Raw genomic sequence first — 12523 nt, forward strand, 5'->3', positions numbered from 1 at the left:
GCAAAACTGCCACAATATTTTGCTTTTGATACCCAGAAAAATTCAATCCTCATTACCTTTTTCTAGGTTTCTTATATATTGAACATCATACATATGATTAGATGCTATAAATACATTAAGGATAAAGAAAATAGGTGTATGTTTAAGGCCCACAAGTCAATATAAGATAGCATAGCCTGGTAGTGAAACTCATGTACTCTGAAGCCAGGCAGCTGGATTGAATCATGGCCCTGCTGCTAATCGGTTTTGTGCCTGTGGGCATGTTATATAGTCCCTCTGTGCTTCCGTTTTCACCCTCAAAACATGGGAAGAATAATAGCATCTAATTCATAGGTTTGCTGTTAGGATTAAATTAATTTATATTTATAAAATACCCTGAACAATGGATGACAGGTAGTACACATTATATAAATCGTTAAATCCATATACCTAAAGAAAGTCATGAAAAAGCAAAAAATCAGTCTTTAGAAAATGACCTTTTTGTACAATAAGAATAATAAAATTGTATTTTAAGGAATGGTTCTTAATCACTCAGTGTTCATAAACCCTGTTTAAGATGAACGGAAGGCTTCAAATTGGATACAAATGATCTACTGCTGCTACTCTTCAGTGAAATAAGGAAGTTGCCAAATGATATCCCCAAAGTCACAGCAAGGAAGACAAATGCTCTAATCTGGCCTGTTATTCTCTTTCCTGTGTCACACACCACACACACCTCAGTGGTCTCTTCTCTACTATTGGCTGAAATACGGCCACAAGATCCCCATCCCCGGACACATGTAAGCGTATCCTCAGGGGTGTTTTTTTTACAAGGAATTTTAAGTTTTGTGTTTTTGTTCCAGGGATCATCCCTCCAAAGTATTTAAACATATTCTGACTCATTGAGATCATCAGTTTATAACATTTGTGCTTAAATGTTGCTGTCACCATGAGAAAGATAAAAGGTAAGTTTAACATGTCTGTGATGTACTTGTGCCAAGAAAGGGCCCAAAACAAAGATTTCACAGTAGCTTTAATAAAGAAAAATGAGAAGAACTGAGTCATTTCCCAGCATCGTGCATTATTTTCACGATGAACTCAAACTAACTTCTGCTGTTAGTAGTCAGTGTTAGGGGCTCATTATAGTTCCAGCAAACACCATCGTCAGTAACAGTAAATGAGAATTTTATTTGTTTTCTAGTTTTGCTTGTACTTAATGCATTTTTTTTGTTGTATAAATTTGTTTGGCACTATTGGCATTTAGTTATACATTTGTATATATTTCATATTATAACAAAAATTACTTATCTATGCTAGGAATCATGCCAGAATTTTTTTTCTTTTTATATAAGGAATCTGTTCATTAGTCATATTTGAAAAACACTGCCTAGGAAGGAGACTGTCTTGGCCCTGAGGTCTTCATTTTGCTTGAAAAGAGATTCAGAACACAGAAGGTAAAGGAGATTTTTCCTGCCTTTTTCCTAACTTGCAGTACTGGGGTGCCCAGCCTACCAACTGAGAGAAATCAACACTGTACACAATGACTATAGGAAAAGCCAATTCAGACAGTTGGTCTCTTTCTTTACATTGCTCTTAATTTCTCTGTTCCTTTTCTTTCTTCTTTTTTTTAAATTGAAGTATAGTTGGTTTACAATGTTGTGTTAGTTTCAGGTATACAGCAAAGTGATTCCGTTATATATATATTCAGTTATATACATATATACACACATATATATATTCTTTTTCATATTCTTTTCCTTTATAGGTTATTGCAAAATATTGAATATAGTTCCCTGTGCTATACAGCAGGTCCTTGTTGGTTATCTATTTTGTATATAGTAGTGTGTATGTGTTAATCCCAAACTCCTAATTTATCCCTTCCCTCCCTTTGCCCTTTGGTAACCGTAAGTTTGCTTTCTATGTCCGTGGGTCTATTTCTGTTTTGTATATCTCTGTTCCTTTTAAATCTTCAAAATTTTCCTTTTATCTGCTTGCTGCTCCTCAGGCATTTTCTGGCAAGCTCCTGCATTAGGGCCTTTGCACATTCATTCTCTGTGCTCATAACACAGAGACCAACTCAAGAACTTTACTCAATTCTTTGCTCCAATGTCACCTTCTGAATGGAGTCTACCCTGCTTTCCTCCTCTGGAACCTCTAACCTGTTCTATTTCCCCAAAACACTTACACCTTCCAATACCCTCTCTAACTTGCCTTGTTTTTTGTTTATTGTCTATCTCTCCCTTCCATCTCCTGCTAGAATGTAAATTCCATGAGGACAAGAGTTTTTTATTTGTTTAGTTCACTTATGTATCCCAAGGGCTTAGAATTGTTCCTGGCACAAAGTAGGCACTCAGTAAATAATTGTTGAATGAATTTTGTCATTCTACTTTCTCCTTAGTCCAATTCTTCATAAGGGTATAAGCTGTGTTTCTTCTTTCCAAAAAGTTTTGAGGATGGGGGTGGAGGTGGCACATTTGTATATATTAGTGGGAAGAAGTTCAGGATACACAGCTCTACATTGTCCTGACATTTTCCACATTAAGTGAGGTATTTTATATTAAATGAAGCATAATTTAGTAGCTATTTAGAGATAGGCTTCCAATCAGGTTAGTTTCCTTTGGACTAATTTGAAATAAGTAATTAAGAAAACAAAACTCATCTACTAAAGCTGGTATTTTAATGCAGGTGAGTTACATTTCAGTAAAATACTTCACATTAGTATTGCACTTGACAATTTGAAGAGCACTTGGGCAAAAACTTTCTTGTATTTTGTTTGACAACCTTGACTAACTGAACAGGTGTTTTCAGTCCTCCTTCACTGAAGTTCCGGAGAAATTAAAGAACTAGCCCCAGATCACAAAAATGATCTTCTAAGACCTGCAGCCTAAGTCTTTAGAGTCCTACCCAGGTGAATAGAATGCTCTTTTGCTAGCAGGTTATAGTATCAGCTTATAGGATGTTAGGGGAGAGTGGTGACTAATGATACGGGATCTCAGGAAGGTGTTTTACAGAAGGAAACATTCATTTCTTTCTACTGAGATCATATTAAAAGATTTGCTTTAATCCCATTTTCAGTAGTTTATTGAATACTCTTCATTAAGTAACTATAGCTTTTATATTCTGATTAAGTAAATGAGCTGTTATTTCTAAGGCAGAGAAGGCTTTTACATCTTAATGAGGTTCCATGTGATTATTGCATATGGGGTACAGAAAAGAAACCAGCCAACAGGTGACTCAGGAGACTTACTGTTAGTGTCAGGAAGTTGTTAAGAAATACAGAGAAGAATAAAACAGGTTAAACACAGGTATTTAGAACAACTGATTAATATTTTATAAAGCATGCAGAAGAAATTAATCAACTGGCAGTTGAGCATTGTGGTTTTTTTTTAATCTTAGCTCAGGACATTGTAATGAAGGACTGTAAGAAGTACTAAAGCAGGGTATTTCAAGTGTTGTTTTCACCACTTCATTGTGTAAATACTTATAAATTTGTGTTCTCTTGTTGCTTCTTCACAATCCTTAAAAGTAACCCTTATAATAACTCTTCTGTAATTTTACTTGCCAACTTGTGATTTTTTTTAACACAAAGAAATATATATTAATGATTTTTTTTCAATGGAGCCATTTCCTCCTCTGGCCTGTGAGAGTTGGGACCAAACCTTAATCATTTTTGTCCTGGGATCCAGCACGTATTTGGCCCATGGCAGAGGCTCAATGAATATTCATTGTCCAGTGAATGAGAAAGCTTAATGAGTAGTCCTGAATGAGACTGTTATTTTTAAATAATCAGAACTTCAGTTGGGGAGATCCAGATTTAATTTCTTTTGGGTTTTGTACAGATAGAAGAGTTAGGAAATATAACATCTGAATCTTGGGTGAGCAGACACTAAGCCATTTACTTTGCATGAGTTACCTCATCTGATCCTCATCAATCTCTTGAAATTGTACAATTCCCACCCCCATTTTACCAATGAGGATTTTGGAGCACAGAGGTGTAAAATTGTCCAAAGTCACACAAGCAGTAAGTGATAGAAACAGGACTTGGACACGGGGAATATATTTAACCATTGTACTAAACTGTTTAACCTTTGGCCATCAAATAAAAAGAGAATATAGTTTCCAGTCTCAGTTATTAAAGATTTTAAATGAATGGTGTATATACAGTGTGAATGATTAGGTTTGAATGGTTGGAATACTCACCTTCCATTTCACTCCACAACCCACACCAGTCTAGCTCCTAAGTCCAACACAACTGTTTCTGCTCCCACTAAACTCACTGGGGACCTTGTCATTGCCAAATGCAATGACATTTTTCAGGCTTTATCCTTTAATCTTTGAAGGATTTGATGATGTTGATCTTACATTTTCTTTCTTGAAAATAAGTTCATTCTTTCCTAGTTACCTGCCTACATTTATTTCTATTTTTTCCTTTACTGTTTCTTTTCACCTTAAATCCTGGTGTTCTCCTGGCTTTTATCCTATCCCATTTTCTTCTAATTTTGCTCTTGGAACTCTGAGCAATTTCATCCATTCTTATGGCTTCAACTAACAGCCATGCACCTAATTCGCCAGTCCTCCTTCTGGTTCTGAGTGCCTTTGCTGTATTTCCAGTGTTGATTTGACATCTTTACCGGAATGGGTCCAGACTCCTCAAACTCACTAATCTCAAACTGAACTTGCCTCCATCTGTGGTCCTGCAAGCAGCCCACCTCTTCTTTTCTCTAATACTGCTGGTGGCAGTTACTCAACTCAGAAATTTAAGACTTATTCTTAAATTTTTCTTCATTACTTTATCCAGTTAACCTGGTCAGTCCACCTCTTCACCTTACCTATTTCTACCCCGACTGCCTCTCCTTTTATATAGATCCTTGTCATCTTTCCCCTTACTTTCCAGCACTCTGACTGAGGTTCCTGCTGCCAATCTCTTCCTGCTACAGTTCCTCCTGCATACTGCCTCTAGAGTTATCTGTCTTATAAAAAAATATAGTTTTATCCCTGATCGTTAAGATTAAGCTCAGTGAAAAATGTGGAAAATACAGGAAATATAAAGAATAAAGTAAAAATTACTTATAAGCCCGCTACCATCTGCAATATAATTCTTTAATATTGAAGCCAATTACATATTTAAAATACAGCGGGATCATGTCAACTACCCTGGTTTAGGACTGTGATTGTGAAGCAAGGCGGAAGCGCAGTTTCCCTGTGAGTCCACTGTTATAGATCTCTTTTTAAAGCCAGATTATTTATAAATGAAGGCAAAGCATCTCTTGCTACCAGACGGAGAACACAGTGCCCCATCACGTGGACAGACTCTCGTTCCATCCTTTCGGGCTTCATCAACTCTCTTGACTACAGTGATTTGTAAAATTTGTAAATATCTCTAGTTTATAATTTTATTTAAAATAGTTGTGTTAAAATATCTTATCATAGAGTCTTTTGCCATATTTGAATAACCATGTAACAAACACCTTTTTGAACTAAGTGATTTAGTCACATGGCTCAAAAGTTTCTTTAAATGCAAAAGGAAAAAGTCTCCCTTTAACCTCTTTTGCATTTCCAGATTTCTCCTTTCCTCCCAACAGGTAACAATGCTTATTAGTTTCAGGTTTATCCTTTCAGAGTTTCCATATACTGTATATGGGTGGATATATATTCTAGTGCGTGTGTGTATACATATGTATACACACATATACATACATACATATATACAAGCAAATGCAAATACATATTTTAAAAAATTTCCCCCTCTTCTGCTATAAAAAGTAGCAAAATAACACCCTTCTACACCTTGATTGTTTTCACTTAACGTATTTTTCTGATTTTCCATGTCAATACATAGAGTCCCATTCTTACATATTTACATACTATTTTATTGTTGAGATGTAACGTAATTTATTAACAGGTACACCTGATGGAGATTAAATTTTCTCCAGTTTTCTCCTATTACAAATAAATAATGCTGTGATGAATACATATATAATGTATAAAATTATATATATGTATATAATTAATGCAATTACTCATTTTTTCAATTAAGGGAAAATTCACATAGCATAGATTAACCATTCAAAGTGTATAGTAGTTCAGTGGCATTTAGTTATTTATAATTTTATACAACCATCACATATATCAAGCTCCAAAACATTTTCATCACCCTAAGAGAAAACTCCACAGCCACTAAGCTGTCATTTCCCAATACCCCTACTCCCAGCTCAGCAACCACCAGTTTGCTTTCTGTCTCTATGGATTAATCTATTCTAGATATTTTATATAAATGGAATCATACAACATATGGCCTTTTAAAAGTGGCTTCATTCACTTAGGATAATGTTTTTGTGGTTCCTCCATGTTGTAGCATCTATCAGTACTTCATTTCTTTTCATGAATGAATAATATTCCATTATATTTTATGTATATACCACATTATTCATTAACTAACTTGTTGATGGATATTTGGGTTCTTTCAACCTTTTGGCTTCTGTGAGTAATGCTGCTGTGAACATACATGTACAATTATTTGTTTGAATACCTATTTTCTATTCTTACACACCTGTAAGTGAAATTGCTAGCTCATATGGTATTTCTTTAACTTTTTGAGGAACCTCCAGACTTTTCTACAGCAGGAGTACCATTTTGCATTCTCAGTAATGTATGAGGGTTCCAATTTCTCCATATCCTTGCCAATACTTATTATAGCCTTCCAAGTAGGTATGAAGTATCTCATTGTGTTTTTTGTTTGTTTGTTTTTTGCGGTACGCGGGCCTCTCACTGTTGTGGCCTCTCCCTGCTGTGGCCTCTCCCGTTGCGGAGCACAGGCTCCGGACGCGCAGGCTCAGCGGCCATGGCTCACGGGCCTAGCCGCTCCGCGGCATGTGGGATCTTCCCGGACCCGGGCACGAACCCCTGTCTCCTGCATCGGCAGGCGGACTCTCAACCACTGTGCCACCAGGGAAGCCCTCATTGTGGTTTTGATTTGCGTTTTCCTAATGAATAATGATGTTGAGCATCCTTTCATATGCTTCTTGGCCAATTGTATATCTTCTCTGGAGAAATGTCTATTCAAATCCTTTGCCCATTTTAAAATTAGATTATCTTTTTTGTAGTTGAGTTGTAAGAGTTCTTTATATATTCTGGATACTAGAGTCTTAACAGATACATGATTTGCAGATATTTTCTCCCATTCTGTAGGTTGTCTTTTCATTTTCTTGATGGTCATTTGAAGCACAAAAGTTTTTAATTTTGATGAAGTTCAAATTATCTATTTTTAATTTTATTGCTTGTGCTTTTGTTGCCATTACGAAGATTCCCTTGCCAAATCCAAGGTCACAAAATCATACCCCTGTGTTTTCTTCTAAGAGAAAGGGAGTCCAACTTCGTTCCTTGCAACCTCTGGGAGATAGAAGTCCAACTTCATTTTTTTGCATGTGGAAATCCATTTATCTCAGAACCATTTGTTGAAGAGACTGTTCTTTTCCCATTAGACAGTCTTGGGACCCTTACTGAAAATCAATTGACCATAAATATATGGGTTTATTTCTATTCTATTTGTCTGTGTGTCTATCCCTATGCCAGTACCATGCTATTTTGATTACTGTAGCCTTTGTAGTAAATTTTCAATTAAGAAGTATAAGGCTCCAACTTTGTTCTTTTTCAAGATTGTTTTGGCTGTTTAGGGGCCCTTGCAATTCCAGATGAATTTGAAATCAGTCTTTTCATTTCTTTAAGAAAAGGCAATTGGAATTTTGATAGTGGTTGCATTGAATCTGTAGGTCTTCTTTAATTTTTTTCAGTAATGTTGTATAGATTTCAGTGTACCAGTCTTTCTCCTGCTTGGTTAACTTTATTCTTAGGTATTTTATTCTTTTGCATGCTATAGTAAACGGAATAGCTTTCTCAATTTCCTTTTTGCATGTTTATTGCTAGTGTGTAGAAATACAACTAATTTTTGCATTCTTTAAACTTTGCTGAATTCATTTATTAACTCTAATAGTTTTTTGTGGATTCTTTAGGATTTTCTATATAAGATCATGTCATCTGTGAATAGAGATAGTTTTATTTCTTTTTCAATTTGGATACCTTTTATTTCTCTTTCTTGCCTAATTGCTCTGGCTAGAACTTCCAGTACAGTGTTGAACAGAAGTAGCAAAATCAAACATCCCTGTCTTATTCCTAATCTTAAGGAGAAGGCTTTCAGTCTTTCACCAGTGCATATGTTAGCTGTGAGTTTTTCACAAATGCCCTTCTATTCCTAGTTTGTTAAGTATTTTTGCCATAAGGGTTAGACTGTTTCAGATTTTTTTTTACTGCATCAATTGAAATGTCTTTCCCCTTTTCATTCTATTAATGTGGTATATTGCATTCATTGAGTTTTGTGTGTTAAACCACTCTTGTATCCCTGAGATAAATCCCATTTGGCCATGGTGTACAATCCTTTTAATATGCTGCTGGGTACAATCTGTGATGCATTTACTGTTATGGGACTTATAATTAATCCTTTGAGAGTGTGATGAATGCTATGGGCTCTCTTTACAGGAAAAATAAAATGTATACATACATATAAAGTTTGCTTACTATTTTATGGATTTTAGCATCTTCAAAAATCTACCTTTAAGGATCCATGGATTTGAGGTTAAGAAAAGCTTATTTAAGGTATGCTCCTAACCATAAAGGGGAATATTGTGGTTCATTCACTTACCTCTTTTCAATCTTAACTCTTAAGGAACTTTATTGTTTTGTCTTGTATAATATTATGTTTAATTTTATTTCAGTTTAAACTAGTTAAAGAACTAATGTTGGCCATGCCCTGCATTAGGTGGTGCACTCCTGGCAGTTTAGGAAAGCTCACTTCTTTATTTCACTGTAAGTTTCCAAATCATGGTTTACAGAGAGCCTTAGCATAATGACCCTTCCAACCCCAGCTGGGTCTGGTTTCTGGGAAACTTTTGCCCTCCTGGTAGGAGGTAAGTATCTGCTTCCTGACTTCCCAGAACTTCTCTGCTTTTACTTATTTTGACATAAGAAACACTTTCTGCCTATTAATAGACCGGAACCTGTCCCTTTATAATCCCTTACACTATGAGAAACTAGTGACCACCTTGAAAATTCCATTGTTGATTCATTTTTAGTGAGGATTTTGTATGGACATTTAGTTAATTTTTCTTTACTGATTTACAACTTGTTAACAACTAAGGTGCAAAAGCATTATGAATGAAAATAAAACTTTAATAGAAACTACTGTAATAGCCCACATGGTCAGAAGGGCATGTTATACTTACTTGTTTTTCCACTAGGAGGGATGACTTCTGCTGAACCGATTTTTAGAATCAGTGACATGATAACCATGTTATCAGTGAAGTTTGTGGTCACAGAACAGTGTCTGTAAGGGACTCCTGACTTTCCTGAGTATCATGCTCTAAGCATAAATGCTTATTGAAAATGGCAGCTAGTTGAACTGGAAGTCCAATAGGAAAACCCCTAATGTTACCTTCAAAAGATCCTTGTGAGGAGAAGCAGTTCTGAATGGTAAAGTAAGGATCTTCAAAAGTCTACTCCTCTAAAAGTCAATGACAACACTGGAGAAAATTTTCAAACTTAACTTTTTCAGCATTCTGGAAATCAACAGAATGCTTTTAAGTACAGGAGGAGCATTTATTCAAGAAACGGTTGAATCTCAATTAGAATAGCAGGTTTTGACTTTATGGTATTTTGACTTACTTTATTTCTATCTCCCTCTCCCCAGCTCCACGGTAGTTTTGGAAACCAAGAGCCTTGTGACCATGGTAGCTTAGAAAATCAACGACTTAATAGCCACGAACACAGGCAAAATGTGTTCCCAGATCCCCCAAAAGCCTCATGCTTAGAGAATTGTCACTACTTGACATGTCTGGCAGCCCCTGGAAGAGCCCCAATCATAGGATTTCTCTTTATTTGACCTGGGTCAGAGCTTGCTCTGTGCAAATAGCCTATCTCCAAGACATTTGTCAAAAATAATCACAGACAACTGTTTCACATCATAGCTGCCTGAGGTGGCAATACTGCTTGGGGCACACAAAGGGCTGGCCAAAAGAATGTAAAAGGATAATATGCAGGACTTTGAAAAACTTTGATATATTCTAGGGACTCTAGAAGGCCACACACGTATGTAGGGCTGTGTTATGCCCAGCAAAGACCTGAGAAGGCTCTCATTTCTCTCATCTCACTGATCTTGAGACTTTGTGCAAGCAGGAAGTGTAAGCTACAGTGCTCTAAGCTGCTAGAGTGTTGAAGGTGCGATCCATCATACACGTAGAGCCCATTAGCAAAGGCTGGGAGACTTGCTGGCCAAAGGCATTTAGACAAATCTCTGTCCAATTGTTATCTGACCACTAAGCTAACTTAGCATAGACTTCAGTGGCCACCCATGAGAACTGCTTCATCCCTATAAACTTCTAATAAATAGAGACATTTTCTTATACAACTACAATGTTTTTATTATGATACACAAGTATTATCCAATATTAAAATTGCACTGTTTCTTAAAAATCAGTTGGTTTACTTAAAACAAAATTCAGTAAACAATTTATTTATTATGGCACTTTTAATATAGAGCAATACCTCCTCTCCACTTTTTTTAAAAATTGGAGTATAGCATACATACTGAAAAGAAAAGTAATAAGTTTACAGCTTAATTGTCTCAAAGTGAACGCATTTATGGCAACAGCACTCAGATCAAGAAACCAAGTATTTCCATCATTCTGGAAGTCCCTCTCCTGCCTTTTCCAATCACATTCCTTTAAAAAAATTTTTTTTATATGGACCATTTTAAAAGTCTTTATTGAGTTTTTTACAGTATCCCTGCTGTTTTATGTTATGGTTTTTTGACTGTGAGGCATGTGGGATCTTGGCTGCCCAACCAGGGATCGAACCTGCACCCCCCGCACTGGAAGGAGAAGTCTTAACCACTGGACCACCAGGGAAGTCCCGCCAATCACATCCCTTTTTAAAGGCAGCTTAAAGTCTTGACTTCTAACGCCATACATTAGTCATGCCTTTTATATTGTTTTTTGGGGGAATTAGCACATATTTAGGAAGGTCCTTATGGTGCCTTAATTCTAAATATACAGAATAATCAATTTTTACATAGGTACACACTCTTATAACTACCGCTTAGATCAAGATATAGAAACTTCTCAGCACCCCAGAAGTCATCCTCATGTTCCCTTCCAGTTATAATTCCCCTTGGGTTTGACTTCTAAAACTATAGGTTGGTTTTGCCTGTTTTCATACTGTACAAACCAATTATATAGAGTATTTCATTTTTTTCTGGTTTCTTTTTTTTTTCTTCTTTTTTAAATTTTTGGCTGCATTGGGTCTTCACTGCTGCACGCAGTCTTTCTCTAGTTGCAGTGAGCGGGGGCTACTCTTCGTTGTGGTGTGCGTGCTTCTCATTGCGGTGGCTTCTCTTGTTGCGGAGCACAGGCTCTAGGAGCGTGGGCTTCACTAGTTGTGTCACGTGGGCTCAGTAGCTGTGGCTCGCAGGCTCAGTAGCTGTGGCTCATGGGCTGTAGAGCGCAGGCTCAGTAGTTGTGGCACACGCGCTTAGTTGCTCCGCAGCATGTGGGATCTTCCCGGACCAGGGCTCGAACCCGTGTCCCCTGCATTGGCAGGCAGATTTTTAACCACTGCACCACAAAAGTGAAGTCCCTTTTGTCTGGTTTCTTTCACTATATTCTCTCCTTGCTCCTCAGGAACAACCTGACTCCTGACCTTGGGCTCTTAACTGCTCTGCTATACTTATGGCAGTCTCACTGACCCACAACCCAAAAAAGGAGGAATGTGTGACTTGCTACTCTCAGAGTAATGAGTGGAAAAGTCATCTGAACACAGAATTAGCAATGGAAAATGTTTTTTAAAGAATTGTAAAAACGCTATGTGAGAATGCATCCAAGTAGACTTGTGCCAACAAAAAATATCCTTCTTCTTCATTTTCTTTCCTCTTTTGTATTTTATTTGGTTGGTCCACATATTCTACTTTTGATTTAGTCTTATTGACTTGATTTACTGGCAAGAAATGGGGAGAAAAGCTTATTCTAAGCCCTTTCAGATGTTACAATTGTTACTGCATGATCAATTTGCGAAATGGAAGCTTTGCCTCATTTGTGAATTAACTATTCCGATGCCATTTAGAAGAATCTACACCAAGATAATTTTTACCAGCTTAGGTAGGGAATGCAATTGTTCCATGTACATAAACTTAAGCACATAAAGAATTAAAAGTGGCCATAATGTAAGTTTCCTCTTAGGTTATATTTGAGACTCTCTTTCTCTCTCTTCAAGGTTCTAAGAATTTATTTATTGTTTTATCACGAATGTCCAAGCTACTTCTCCTTGGCACAAACTAAGTGTGTAGCTTCAACCAAGTTGGTTTCCATTTGACTTAGAGAGTAATGTTATTAAAACTTCCTTGGCCCGCTTATGAAATTTGAGCATCTTCAAAGAGTAGTTTTTATAGAGTTTGTAACTTTTATGTATTTTTCCCCTAAAGAATGAAAACTATTTGGATTTA

At 36.6% G+C, this 12523-nt stretch overlaps 1 protein-coding gene across 9 annotated transcripts in view; it reads left to right on the forward strand.

Annotated features, from left to right (window-relative positions):
- Positions 1 to 12523, forward strand: part of HECW2 (HECT, C2 and WW domain containing E3 ubiquitin protein ligase 2) — a 456160-nt gene that overhangs the window by 222129 nt on the left and 221508 nt on the right. Inside the window, exons 2-3 of one of the 9 annotated variants that reach the window (XM_089915963.1) lie at positions 843 to 944; positions 1332 to 1433. The exons of 7 other annotated variants lie outside the window; for them this stretch is intronic. Coding sequence is in view for 1 of the 2 variants with exons in the window: in XM_089915962.1 (XP_089772088.1) it covers positions 929 to 944 (16 nt within the window). In the remaining variant the exon portion in view is untranslated. The remainder of the gene's footprint in view (positions 1 to 842; positions 945 to 1331; positions 1434 to 12523) is intronic. One more of the 9 variants, XM_089915962.1, reaches the window with a different exon arrangement.

Source organism: Delphinapterus leucas, chromosome 8 (genome assembly GCF_059928025.1).
Source record: "Delphinapterus leucas isolate spDelLeu-1000000601 "Yukka" chromosome 8, BTC_Dleu_Yukka2, whole genome shotgun sequence".
NCBI classification, from domain to species: Eukaryota; Metazoa; Chordata; class Mammalia; order Artiodactyla; family Monodontidae; genus Delphinapterus; species Delphinapterus leucas.